The following is a 13,608-nucleotide window of genomic DNA, read 5'->3' as shown; positions in this document are numbered from 1 at the left end:
AATGTGCCTGAAATCTCACTGTTGGGGCCACATAGACAGGCATCTGCCTGTCATTAGCCAATCAGACTGGCCAAAATTTCGATCCCCAACTCCAGTGAGGAGGAGGAGAGGGGGGAGGAGGGAGAGAGAGATAGGGGATGGGTATCCTGAGGAAGAACACGCTTTCATAGACATGTGTGTGTGTGCATCCCCTCTCCTTTCCCCTGCATGCATCTGGACACATGTGAACATACACACACTCTCACTGATAGAGAGGCACCAAGGAATGAGAAAGGAAATTTGAAAACCTATCTCCCCTCAGAGGTCTGGAGTGTAAGCACTGCAATTCCATGTATCTGGCCTCACCTGACCTTTCCAATAAGAAATGTACCAGTTCCAAGATGGTCCACACAGGCATCCTGCTCTCAGATAATAACAGGTGTCCTAGACTGAGCCCAAGTACTCTCACCCACAACTCTTCATTTCCATTCAGACCACACTAGTTTACAACATCTGTTGTTTCCTGGACAACTTAAGAGTCCAAGGTCCATCATTAAATCATTCCGTAATCACATCCTTAAAAAGATACACAAGTCCTATGTCTTTTCTCCCCTTAATGTGCCATCCTATAAACCCCAAATCTTGGCAAACAAGACAAATCTTTATCTGCACACATGCTAGTGCAGGAACACAGATGGGAGAAACTACGCACTTTCAGTGTCTCAAACGTCACCAGTCACTTAGCACTGTCTAGCTTCTCCAAGGATTTGTTAGAAATGGAAGATTAAGGGCCTCACGGGCCTTTGGATTTAGAGCCTCAGTGGGAGGGTCCCACAATCCTTTAATATTTTAACAAGATCCATAGGTGATTCTCATGCCTGGAAAGGTTTGAAAGCTTATCTTTCATTGAGAAACCTCCCTCTGACATGAACTCTAGGAGGGCAGGGGTTTATGGTTCCCGTTCATATATATCTTAAGCAGCAGAATCTGCCAAACTCAGAGATCCGCCTACCTCTGCCTCCTGAGTGCTGGGATTAAAGGTGTGCACTGCCACCACCTGGGTCCTTTCTTCATTTTCCATCTAAGGCACTGCTCTTTATCCTGCCATAGGCTGGTATTTCCATGTATAGACTGGACTTCATCCCTGAAGTACCACTTCCGTTTCTGCTGATTTACCTAATATACACTTTTTGGATAACTGCAATTCTATAATATGTGGTCTTTAGTGCAGTCTTCTGCTACCATATTTTCAAGATCCATCTAGCTGTTGCATGTGTAAGTGCTTTGCTCCTTTTAATAGCTAGAAGAGACTCCATTCAGAAGGTCTGGAGACATGGTTCCTCAGTCTAAGAACACTTAGGTTTAATTCTAAGTGCCCACATGGTGGCTCACAACCATCTGGAAACCCATGTCCAGGGGTTCTGATACTCTTCTGACCTCTGCAGACACATACATGATACACATATACATGCTGGCAAAGCACACCTTCCCATAAAGGAAATATGAAAACATATCGTACTGTGTATCTGCTGCATTTTATTCTTGCTGTGATGTGCACCCTTTGTATGGATGTGTGCTTTCATCTCTAAGGCATATACCTACAATAACAATTGCTGAGCCACATAACAACTTTATATTTGATTTTGGGGCACTGCCAGAGCAGCTGCATTGTTCTGTACTCACTCAGCAATATATAGAGTCCCAGGGTCTGATGTCATACTAATACTTGCTGTCACTCGGCTATTCTTTTTTAGGGGAGAGGGGAAGCAGCCAGGGACCAAACTCAGGGTCTGTGCATTCTTCCACGGAGCAAAAATGCAATGCATTTTGAGTTGGTGTTTTTATATATAGGGATCAAACTTAAATTTTTTTCCCTAGTATGTTTTTTTTTTTTTTTTTTTTTGGGAGATGTTTTCTCCCCTCCCATTAAATTGCCTTGGTACCCAGTAGGTAATGATTTTATTTACATGTTATTGGATTAAATATTCCTTTTTCTTCCACATTTGAGCTCCTTAGCAGCTATTCCCTCCTTCAAACTCTCAGCTTCCTTCACTCTCCTTTCTTTTCAGTCTTTTTTTTTTTTTTTTTTTTTGAGGGGTGGAGTTATTTGTTCCGAGACAGGGTCCAGGCTAGCCTGGAGCTCACTCTGCAGGTCAGGCTGGACGGACTCACAGACCACAAGTCTCTGCCTCTGCAGTTCTGGGATTACATGCTTTTTAGTCTCTATTGGTTCCTATCCTCTAGTAAGCTTTAAAATACTGGGCTTTCATTTACAGTGGCTACCTAACAAGTTATGACAAAATTTAGTGGTATAATAAAGTCATTTATTATACGATAGTTTCTTTTGCTCAGACTTTCAGACTGGCACAGTGGCGTTCCCATGTCTGTTCCATGACATCTGAAGCCTCAGGCTGGAGACTGGTGCTGTCTGAAGCTCTTGCTCTTACACGTCAGGCAGCTGATGGTGACTGCTAGCAGGGGGCAGGGGCCTCAGTTCATATCCATGTGACCCTGTACATGCCGTTTCTCCAAGTTGGCTGGTTTGGGCTTCCTCACAATATGGCTGCTGGGTTCCAAGAACAAGCAATCTAGAAGGAGAGAAAGGAAGAAAGCAAGAAGCCACGATAGCCAAAGAGCCTACTTTTGCATTAAAAAAACAAAGGCAGAAAATAGTTCCCAAGTCCTACCACATGTAAAAGAAGAATAACAAACAGACTTTATGTGACTGCATGGGGCCTGTGGCTGGGACTCCATGGCAAAGCAATTGGCTAGCATGCCCAAGCAGAGCCATGCATGTAAAACAAAATGTGGGACCAGAAGCACTCTTGTGGCCTTCTATAGAAGAGCAGTCTGCCCCAGCCTTCTGGTCACAGTTCACAATATCCATACGCTATACTCACCCTCCCCCAGTGTCTCCCCAAATCTCATCCAAACTGCATTAGGCCTAGGCTTGAGAGTCAAGGTCCCTCTATGTGCTAGTGAGATGCATGAGACCGCGCTCTGTCTACAGTTGCACCTAACCTGAAAAGTTAGGTACTAACAAGGCTAATAATCCCTGCCCCACTTTGCATAGACATAAAACGACAGGGCACAAAGCAACCTTCCAACTCCAAGAGAAAGCAGTTGTCTCGATTCTCCCCATGTGACTATTTCTATTCCTGTAGCATTGAAGTTTGTGATTCCCAATTTCCTAACAGCTAGTAAGCACCTCTCTAAAAATCCAGTTAATCATTTTATGCCCGTATAAAACATCTCATCACTGTTTCCAGCTTACCATGCCAATATGAACTCTTGTTTTCTACATTAGCATCCTCAAGCCTCTTGTCCTGGTTCCTATCCTCACACATAGCTACTCAGACAAACTCAGGACCTCTCTCAGCCCTTCATCCATTCACTCACTCGACACAACTGTTAGCAAGTTCTACAGCATCTTCTCCCAAATACACCCTCCTGCTCCTCCTCCTCGTCCCTCCTCCCCTTCCTCCTCCTCGTCCCTCCTCCTGCTCCTCCTCCTCCTGCTTCTTCTCTTCGTCCCTCCTCCTCCTGCTCCTCCTCCTTGTCCCTCCTCCTCCTGCTCCTCCTCCTTGTCCCTCCTCCTCCTGCTCCTCCTCCTTGTCCCTCTTCCTCTTACTTTTCCTCATGCCCCTCCCCCCATACTCTTTCTCATGTTTTCTCCCATTTCTCCTCCTTCCTTCCATGGATTCTCACAATGCACTTACTGACCATCTTCTTTTATCCTTGCTACATTCTGATTTCCTTAGGCACAGTAAATCAAGAGAATATTTTAGTTCATATCTCATGGTGGCACCCCCCTGCTCAAAAATCTCTGTAACCCTCCCAAGCTCTTATAGCCCATGCACATGCTAATCTGAAGTACTTCATCTCATCTTTCCACTTCCTCATAACTCAATCTTTTGCCAGGTGGTGCTGGCACACACCTTTAATCTCAGCACTGGGGAAGCAGAGGCAGGAGCATCTCTGTGAGTTTGAGGCCAGCCTGGTCTACAGAGCGAGTGCCAGGACAGCCAGGGCTATTGCACAGAGAAGCCCTGTCTTAAAAAAAAAAAAAAAAATCCAAACAAAACAACTGCAATCTTTGCCATATTTAAGGGTATGGTGTGACTGGCCACCCAATGTAGGTTTGTGCCACTCTAGGTCACTGCAGTGTTTCTTTCATAAAGCATATCTGACTTTCAAGCGGTACCCTTTTAGTTTCCTGCTTCCTACCTGCCTGCTCAGTCATTTACTGGGTATAAGGGACAGTTGTGGGGTATACACTATGGCATGTGTTGTGGTCCATCGCAGCATCACCCCCATGTTCTTACTGAGGATAGCCTTGTACTTCTCTTTCAGTAACTGCCCTTCCTTTCTGGCTGCCGCTTTAGCCAGAGCCACATCAGATGAAGTTCTCCAGAGCGACCTTTCTGCTCACTATATTCCAAAGGAAACAGACGGCACAGAAGGGACTGTGGGTAAGCACCTTTCTCCATTATTTGTGTAAGCAAACTGTCTTGTTGATATTACTCTGCAAAAATATTTGTAGCATATTAAATCCAATGACAGATACCCACTAGTGACTATATAGTAATATTCAGGAGGGTTTTTTTCCCTTAAAAATCTATAAAAAGAGGTAAGAAGAAAAATATTCAAGTATATATCTAAGTGGCAAACTACTACATGGAAAGTACTGGAACAAAAAATTGACATTGATGTCTGGATAGATCGTAGAGTTGGCTCAGTAGCAAGGACCTGTAGTCCCAGCTACTTGGGAGGCCCAGGTGGGAAAGGTGCTTGAGTTTAGGTGTTCTAGACAGTCTCAGGCAAGGACCTTGTCTCAATGTTTAAAAATGTGATGCACAATAAAGTTGAGAAAAACAGAGTTTCAGGAAAACCTGTTCAAAGTGTCTTGTTTATCCACAGCTGCACCAATCCAAAGGCACCTTATCTAAGAGCATTAGCTTATCTTGAATACAGGAAAAAGCATACAAAAAATTGCAAAGTCAGTTACAAAACTCATCAATCTTTTTAAGGTTTTTTTTTTTTTTTTAATTTTTAGAGATTTACTATGTATACAACAATCTGCCTGTGTATATGCCTGTAGGCCAGAAGAGGGCACCAGATCTCACTACAGATGGTTGTGAGCCATCATGTGGTTGCTGGGAATTGAACTCAGGACCTCTTGAAGAGCAGCCAGTGCCCTTAACCGCTGAGCCATCTCTCCAGCCTTTAAGTTTTATATCCACTAAAACATAGATCTGACAGATATGTAATGTTATTTATTTGCATTGATCATTGTATATTTTTCTGATAGCAAGATTATGATGTTCAACATTCACACCCACACTCACCCTTGGCACGAGGCCTTGGACATGATGCTCTGCTTCTGAGTTACATCCACACACACACACACACACACACACACACACACACACACACACACACACACAGAGTTCTGAAAGCGGGTCTTGCTGAATTGCCCACACACACACACACACACACACACACACACACACACAGAGTTCTGAAAGCGGGTCTTGCTGAATTGCCCAGGCTGTCCTGAAACTTGCTATCCTCCCATGCAGCAACGCAAGCAGCTAGGTTATACACATGTGTCGCCACACTGACCTCCAGTTAATGGACTGGGCTTACACATATTTCAAAGCAGTTAAAGTAACTATTTTACAAAATCAGAGCATGACCACCCCACATGCACTTCTATTTGTGGTACTATTTTAAATACTAAGTATGTGTTGTACCAACTGTGTAACATCCCTCGCTCACTACTCCAAATGTTTTAAGGAACTGGTATTTATTAGCTTTGAGACAAGGCTTTCAACTCATTACCCTGCTTCAGTCTCCTACCATAGTGTCCTGAGGGCTGAGATCACAACGTGTGTTACCAAGCCTAGCCCATCTGTTTTATTCAGAGCATTTGCCCATCAACATGGTTCACGTGGAACAAAGCATTTGTTATAAATAGAAACAGACCAGAGACTACGGCATTCCCATTCCTCCTGCCTCTAGACTGTGACAGAAAACTGTCAAGGAGGGAACTGCTGCTTGTTTTCAACTGAGAATAACTGATTCACCTAGAACCAAGCTGTCCTGGAGCCAAACTGAATAGAATTCCTTCTACAAAGCACAGTCTCTCCTCTGGTGCTGATGCACACAGAACCCTTGTAATGAAGATGAGAGACTCCGCTCTGCTGCAGTGCAGGGGGAAGTGATGGCGGCTGACTCAGCTCCCGCTTGGCACGATGACATTAACGACTGAAGAGTAATTTACAGCTGTGAGGGGGTGGACTGCTACTTGGATGGTTTTCACTTTTTCACGCCCCTTACTTTGCTTTATTTCTCCATCTCAAGTGGCTATTATTTATACACTGATGTTCTATAGCACGCCTGCTGGAGACAGTCTCAGGACAAAGTAAAATGAAAAGACTTTTTTTCTCAAATGGATGCCACTGGTCACACTGTTTGATTTCTTTTCTAGGTGATCATTTAGGAATGTCTCCATTTAGAAAGGTCTCCATACTGTTGAGATTCTCAACTACCTGCAAAGCCCTTGTCTGTTTTGCACGAATATCTACAGCTGTGGTTCTCAAACTTCCTAACACTGAGACCCTTCAGTACATCCTCATGCTGTGCTGACCCCAACCATAAAGCTATTTTCACTGCTACTTCATAACTGTAAATATTTGCATTTCCAATGGTTTTTGGTGGCCCTGTGAAAGGGCCATTCAACCTCATGAGAACTCTATTAGGGATACTTTTGACCCACACACTACAGTGGAGAGCAGCATACTGGGTAGGGCCTAGAGCATACGCAGTGAGGCCCCACTAAAGTGCCTTTTAAAACCTCTTCTTGTTTGTTTCAAAAACACCTTTTTATTATTTTTAAAATATTTTTAAGTTTTATGTATATGAGTGTTTTGGCTATATGTATTTCTGTGCACTGTGTGCTTACAATGCCCATGGAGGCCAGAAGAAGGCATCAGACTCCCGGAAGAGGAGTTACAGACAGTTGTGAGCTGCCATGTGAGTGCTGGGAATTTGACCTGGGTCCCTGCAAGAGCATCGTGCTTTCAAACCACTGAGCCATTCCTCTAGCCCGACAGGATTTCATGTAGCTCAGGCTACCAATTCTCCTGATTCTGTCTCTTTAGTGATAGGATTACAGGTTGGGCTACCATGCCTGGCTAAATCACATCTTTCAAAATTAATGATAAAGAGTTGTGAAGCTGGCTCATTCAGGAACATGCAAGCCTAAGGATCTGAGTTCAGAACCCCAACAACTATGTCACAGTTGAGCATGGTGGTCTGCCTGTGTAATTCTAATGTTGGGCAGGTGGGAACAGGAAACTCCAGGAGCTCTCTGCCAGCTGGTGTCATGGAGCCAGTAAGCTCCAGATCCAATTGATGGTTTTAGCTGGGATTCTGGGGACATGTCATTAATTTCACACAGTCCTGTTCCCCTGGAAGTTTCTGGATTCATTTGTTTTGTAATGATCTTTTGTGACTGTGTCAAATAAGTACACATTCATTTCAGGTCTGCATTAGGGTGTGTCTCTCTCTTTCTGAAGCCACTATGGGAGCTAGTTCTTAAAAAGAAAAAACATGCACACTTTTAATCCCAGCACTTGGGAGGCAGAGGCGGGCAGATCTCTGTGAATTCAAGGCCAGCCTGGTTTACTGAGTTGTAGGACAGCCAGAGCTACACAGAGAACCCTGTTTTGAAAAAACTAAAAACAGCAAACATACAGAATTGCTTAAAGCAAGTGAAATATTTGGCTGTTTACTGGCTTGTTCATATCTTGTATATAACTCCTCAGGGAGTTTCTGCTCTTTGAACTTTATTTCTCTTTCAAATATACCCTTGTTTTTCAGTAACATAAAACTGGGAAGGGGAAGCTGATTATGGTGGTGCCTACCCATAATTTATAGCACTGGAGAGAACCAAGAAATAGCCTGTGCTATGCGACCCTGTCTCACAACCAACAAGAAAAACAGAAATAAAATCTTAGAGATTAGCTTCCTGAATATAATCACTAAAAAATTAAGTTGGACAAGGTGGCTGACACTTATAATCCAATACTCAGAAGGCTGAGACAAAATGAATTTGAGACCCTGTTCAGAAAAGGGGTGGAGTAATTTGTGCTGGATGGATGATTTGCAACTTGGGAAGCTAACTCCAGCACTTGGGAGTCTATAGCGGAAGTATCCCGAGTTTGAGGCCAGCTTGGGCTCTATAGGGGGATCCTGTCTCAAAAAGATGCAGGGTGTGCACAGTGCTGCCTGGAATGCAAGGGCCCCAAGTTCTATCCCTGACACTATAAAACAAGGAAAAATCATGTAAGAATTATGTGTAAGAGTAGAAATGGAGTCACAGATTCAAAGGATAAAGCACGACTGGAAATGAAGAAATAGGAGTTCAAGTCCCATGCTGCTGAGGAACATAGTCTCTCTTCTTTGGGATTTCTGTTCTAGGCTGTAGGAAGCATCTGTAGCCATTGCCCATCTGCCACACTGAGGCTGTCAAGTTGTATCGGTTTTAGTCAAACAACTTTCTAGAGGAACATCTACAGTACTAGAAACCTCATCTTCTGGTTGAGTAGCTACAAACTGAATGGAAGACAGCCTAAATAGATGGTTAGAGACGTTACAGTCTCTCCAGTACACACCGGTCATGTGCCAATGACAGAAATCTGCTTCAGATGTTAACTGATGTGTCAAACTGTAGTCAAGGTGATGTAAGCCAGGTGTGGTGGCGCATAACTACAATCCCAGCACTTGGGAAGATAAAACAGACTGTCACAAATTCAAGGCCAAGACCAGCTTGAACTACCCAGCAAGACTCTGACTTAATAATTAAGTGAAAATAAAGCTTGTCATGGTGGCACACACCTTTATTCTCTGTGAGTTTGAGGCCAGCCTGGTCTATAGAGTGAGTTCTAGGGCAGTCAGAGCTACATAATGAGACAATAATAATATTTTTTAAAAAGTCAAAGTAGTATACTTAGGTGAAGACTCACATATAAACACTGATAGAATTCAGGTTGCTCTGAATAAAGAAACATTTAATATATTAGTCTATTGGCGAAACTACTGTCTAAAACTTTTATATAACTCAGTTACAAATGACGGTCCGTTTGTTTCCATAGAGGAAACATGAGAGCAGGAAGCAGAAACAAGAGCATGCCCGCAGTCTGCCAGCTGTTTTCACTGCCTTTCCTGTTCCACTGGCTAAATAACCAGTGCTCATCTTTGAGTTGTTGTTCTGAGCCTAGAAGCCTTGGCTCTCTACATGATAACCATAGCAGCCGTCCACAGTGAAGGGTGCTCTGGCCTCAAGGGCAGAGGGGCTGGAGATGATGCTGTGACAAGCCTGGCCTGAGAGTGAGCTTAGTGGCAACTGATGGCTTTCTACTAGGTAGGCTGTCGTTTCTTCACTTCAGAAGCAGTGTTCCTTTCTCTTGAGGGGAGTGGAAAGCAGTGTTCCTTGGCTCTTGAGTGAGGTCTGTTTCCTTTACAGAAATTGAGACAGTGAAATTGGCCCGATCTGTCTTTACCAAACTACATGAGACTTGCTGCAGCTGGGTGAAGGACTTCCCACTACGCAGGAGGCCTCAGATTTACTATGAAACATCAATCCACGCCATCAAAAACATGCGAAGGAAAATGGAGGACAAACATGTCTGCATCCCTGACTTTAATATGCTCTTCAACCTAGAGGTAAAGGAATTCTGGAGTCGGTGCAAAAGGTCCTGTCAGAAAAGGACTGGCGTCCTAACTGTCACTCATAGTATAGAGGAAAGCTGACTGCATTAGAAAATAGAACTATCTGGTTATTTTGAGTAAGTTCAAATCATTCCAAATTGGGAACATTGTTATTTTTAATAGGTTCATATGGTTTAAAATTGGGAGAGTAAAAACCTCTTCTGGACAGCCGGTTCCTAACCAGGAAAGCAAGGAAAGTTACCAGTTACTTTGGAAGCTTCTAAAGCTATTTTATTAGCAACCAAAGAAAACCATTATATTAAAATAACACTTTAGTAAAGTCAAGTGACTTAGTGAATTCTCAAAATACCATGTTGCTGAAGCAACAAAAAACACAACATAAAAGAATAAATTTAAGGCTGAGACAATTTGATTTCATGTGATTTTCTTTTTCAAATCTGGGTCTCTGAGATAGGAAGTAGTTGGAATTACATTGCACAAATCTCTGTGACTGACAGATTAGATCCATATGAGCCTTGTCAGCTTAATCACCATTTTCTTGCTATCTCCTCCATTTCTATTAAATGCATTATGCTAATGAAAACAAAGGTGGGCTTGTTTGCTCTGCCTGTCACTCACCTTTTCTCTTTTAAGTCCATAACTTGAAAATTACAGTGTAGTAATTTATACCCAGTAAATATTTCCTCCATTTAGCAGTTAACTCTCAACTTTACTGATATCAAGGGCTGAAGAGCAGTGCTGACAGTTGGGGCTTAGAAAGGTTTTGTTCCCAGTGCTGTGTCTCTGTAAATGGACCCCAAAGTCTACTTCCTAAACAGACCCCATAAAATTACACCTACTTGAAGAATACACTTAGATTTGAAGAACATTGTTCTGGATGTTGATCTGGTTGGTTTTCCTTTGGTCTCGAAATAGGAAAACTTGTCAAAGATCTAGCTAGCTTAGAAAGAGCCCTTGCTGCACCAAAGCAGGTGTCGAAGGCTGTTCAGCTATGATTATTTAGAGATTTGCAAATTCTTATATATGTTTTGATCTGATAACCTCATTTCATTTAAAATTCTTTATCACAACAGAAATACAGCAAAGTCTTAAATATGAGTTTAAATGTTTTAACATTATTAATAAAAATAAGTCAGAAATGATCTTAAAATCATTAAAAGAGATATGTCTCATAATCTGTTCAAGATAATGTCTTTGAATAATAACTTAGTGATATGCAGAAATGCTAATGACATAAAGCAGGGGATAAAATTTCACATGTAGTATGATCCTTATTTTGAAGATACAGAGCCAGGTGTGGTGATGTACACCTGTAATCCAGTACTTTAGAGACTGAGGCAGAAGAATGGCTATAAGAAAAGACCCTATGTCAAAACCAAAGCATGCATGCACATACACATACACGTATATGCAAACAATCACATGTATGCACATCACCAAAACAAAACAAAGCCAGAAATATACAGACAGAGGGTTACCTATATGGACTTCACCATTTGAGTGTCACCATTATTCTCACGACATTCATATGCAGTGCTTTTGTTAGACATTTCCACAGCACTGGGTCATCTCTGTGTGACACAGGTGTGAAGGCGGGAAAGGAGAATGAGGCAACCCTTCAGCACATCTGAATTTAACCTGGGCTACGTGTCACTGCCGCAAAACAAACGAACAAGATTTTAAAAATCAAAAACCCAACAAATAAATAAGGTTTTTTTTTTTAAAAAAAAAAAAAAAAAAAAAAAAAAAACAAGCAAGCAAGCAGACAAAAACATCCCCCAAAGAAAAGATCTGTTCAGAAGACTGTGACAGAACCCAGACTCCTTAGGAAAAAAAATGTAAAGACTGATAAATGAAGTCATTAGCTACTGCTGCCTAAAGGGACTTAGTAACCAGTGAAACTTGAGTGACTTTAAGATCACCAACAGGTCTCAGATTCAAACGCCTGGGCTGAAAATGAAGACAGTGGCTATTTGGCCTTGAAAAGTGAACTCAAGGCACAACAGAGGGCAGCAGGGCCAATGCTGGCAGCCAGCCTTCATGAGAATTGAGACCCTGAAGCTGAAATTGGAGCTGAAGCCAAGCTGCCAGCCACATAGGGCACTTGGCATCTGATGTAATTCAAGACTGGTTAACAAACTTAGAGACTGCTATTTATGGTAGGAACTCAATGTGACCAGGAATGGTGTGGGAAAGAGGTATAACTTCTATGTTTTTATCTCCATGTATTTTAGATAATCTGAAGCCAGTTATATTCTATTGTTCTCAAGTATTTTGAAAAAAAAAAAAAAAGTACTCAACCCAGACCAGATTTTGCTCCCTTCGTCCTCACACCTTCTTTTCTCTTCCTCCTCATACCTCTATGATTTTGAAGCAAATGCATGTGGGTGGTTTCCATGGTACAAGACAACATGTTTGATAGAGAGGGTGCTCCTGCCTGCACTAATTGGGCATGATGTGTTCCAGGGCTCTGTGTGTAAACACAGATGCCCTAGCATCACAGGTACTCAGCAGCTCACCAGGCGTGTCAGCAAAGGGAAGTGCTTAGTCTTGTCTGAATGACAAAAACAGTAGAGGATAGACCGTTTGCAGGACATCAGCTAATTTGGATGGTACTGTGCCCTATTCCTTAACTGTTTTGTGTGTCTATTGACAGGACCAGGAAGAACAAGCTTACTTTGCAGTGTTTGATGGCCACGGGGGAGTGGACGCTGCCATTTATGCCTCGGTTCACCTACATGTTAACTTAGTGCGCCAGGAGATGTTCCCCCATGATCCTGCTGAGGCTCTCTGTCGGGCCTTCCGTGTCACGGATGAGCGGTTTGTGCAGAAGGCAGCCAGGGAGGTATGCCCATGTCCTTGTGAATGCCAGCTACAAGTGTACCAGCTGAGTTTAATCCAGTTTCTATGGTTGAAGGGCTAGTTTGGCCTTTTCTCTTTCTGGATACACATTATCTACACTGCACATGGGTTCTCTCTCTCTCTCTCTCTCTCTCTCTCTCTCTCTCTCTCTCTCTCTCTTATTTAACTCTCACATGAGCTACCTTGCTGGACTCTGCTCATTTCTAAATCCAGTTCCCTCCTGAGGAATAATTTTGTGGGGCACAGTGAAACACTGTGAAAGAAACTCAGACTGTGGTTCTCTGGCCCCTTTCTATAATTGCTGCTGGATTTGGCAGGTGAGTTTTTGCTTCTTTTTCCCCCCACTACCTGTCAACCTCGAACTTGGACCACTTCTCTAATAAGCACTCTTGCACACAAGATCTAGAGATGGTGAGCTGAAAACAGTTTTTAAAAAGAAACAGAAACTTGGATTATTACTTCCATACTTTTCATTCTGCTTGAGTAGGCAGTGGTCAGTGTGTTATCTCCAGGGAACATTTCCAATGGAGAGGGGGGATCCTTATATGATTCTTGAGCTGACTTTCTCTTAATAGAAAGAAAGGACGGAACTCATGTCCTGCATTGCTAAGGCCTGACAGACCTAAGCATCTTACTCGGAATGAAATTGAGGGGTTCTAAAAGTAAAACAAACAAAACGTATGTCTATCATTCTGGGCAATGGAACATAAATACTTATGGCACTCTATGTTGGACTTTTAGCTGGGGGGAGCAATAGAAAAAGATACATTTTTTACATTTCAAAACCCATTACACATTAGTATTATTATATACATGACTCAAACATGAACCTTTGCAATGAAAAGATCAGAATATTATTTGATCCATTTCCTTTTTTTTTTTTTTTCCTTAAAGAGATTTATTATGTATACACACACCAGAAGAGGGCATCAGCTCCCATTATAGATAGTTGTGAGCAACTATATGTTGCTGGGAATTGAACTTGGGACCTCTGGAAAAGCAGCCAGTGCTTTTAAGCCACCATCTCTC

At 42.5% G+C, this 13,608-nt stretch overlaps 2 protein-coding genes across 3 annotated transcripts in view; one reads left to right on the top strand and one right to left on the bottom strand.

Moving 5' to 3' along the window:
* Ppm1e (protein phosphatase, Mg2+/Mn2+ dependent 1E) overlaps window positions 1-13,608 on the top strand; it is a 118,753-nt gene that overhangs the window by 94,830 nt on the left and 10,315 nt on the right. Inside the window, exons 2-4 of the mRNA XM_051188982.1 lie at window positions 4,333-4,451; window positions 9,512-9,711; window positions 12,374-12,562. Of these exons, the coding sequence (XP_051044939.1) occupies window positions 4,333-4,451; window positions 9,512-9,711; window positions 12,374-12,562 (508 nt within the window). The remainder of the gene's footprint in view (window positions 1-4,332; window positions 4,452-9,511; window positions 9,712-12,373; window positions 12,563-13,608) is intronic.
* Window positions 2,312-13,608, bottom strand: part of Trim37 (tripartite motif containing 37) — a 125,694-nt gene continuing 114,397 nt past the window's right edge. Inside the window, exon 24 of one of the 2 annotated variants that reach the window (XM_051188690.1) lies at window positions 2,312-2,567. In XM_051188690.1, coding sequence (XP_051044647.1) covers window positions 2,423-2,567 — 145 coding nt within the window. In that variant the 3' untranslated portion in view covers window positions 2,312-2,422. The remainder of the gene's footprint in view (window positions 2,568-13,608) is intronic. The other variant, XM_051188608.1, reaches the window with a different exon arrangement.

This window comes from Phodopus roborovskii, unplaced genomic scaffold (assembly GCF_943737965.1).
Source record: "Phodopus roborovskii unplaced genomic scaffold, PHOROB, whole genome shotgun sequence".
Lineage (NCBI taxonomy): Eukaryota > Metazoa > Chordata > Mammalia > Rodentia > Cricetidae > Phodopus > Phodopus roborovskii.
This window is presented reverse-complemented; position numbering and strand designations above follow the sequence as displayed.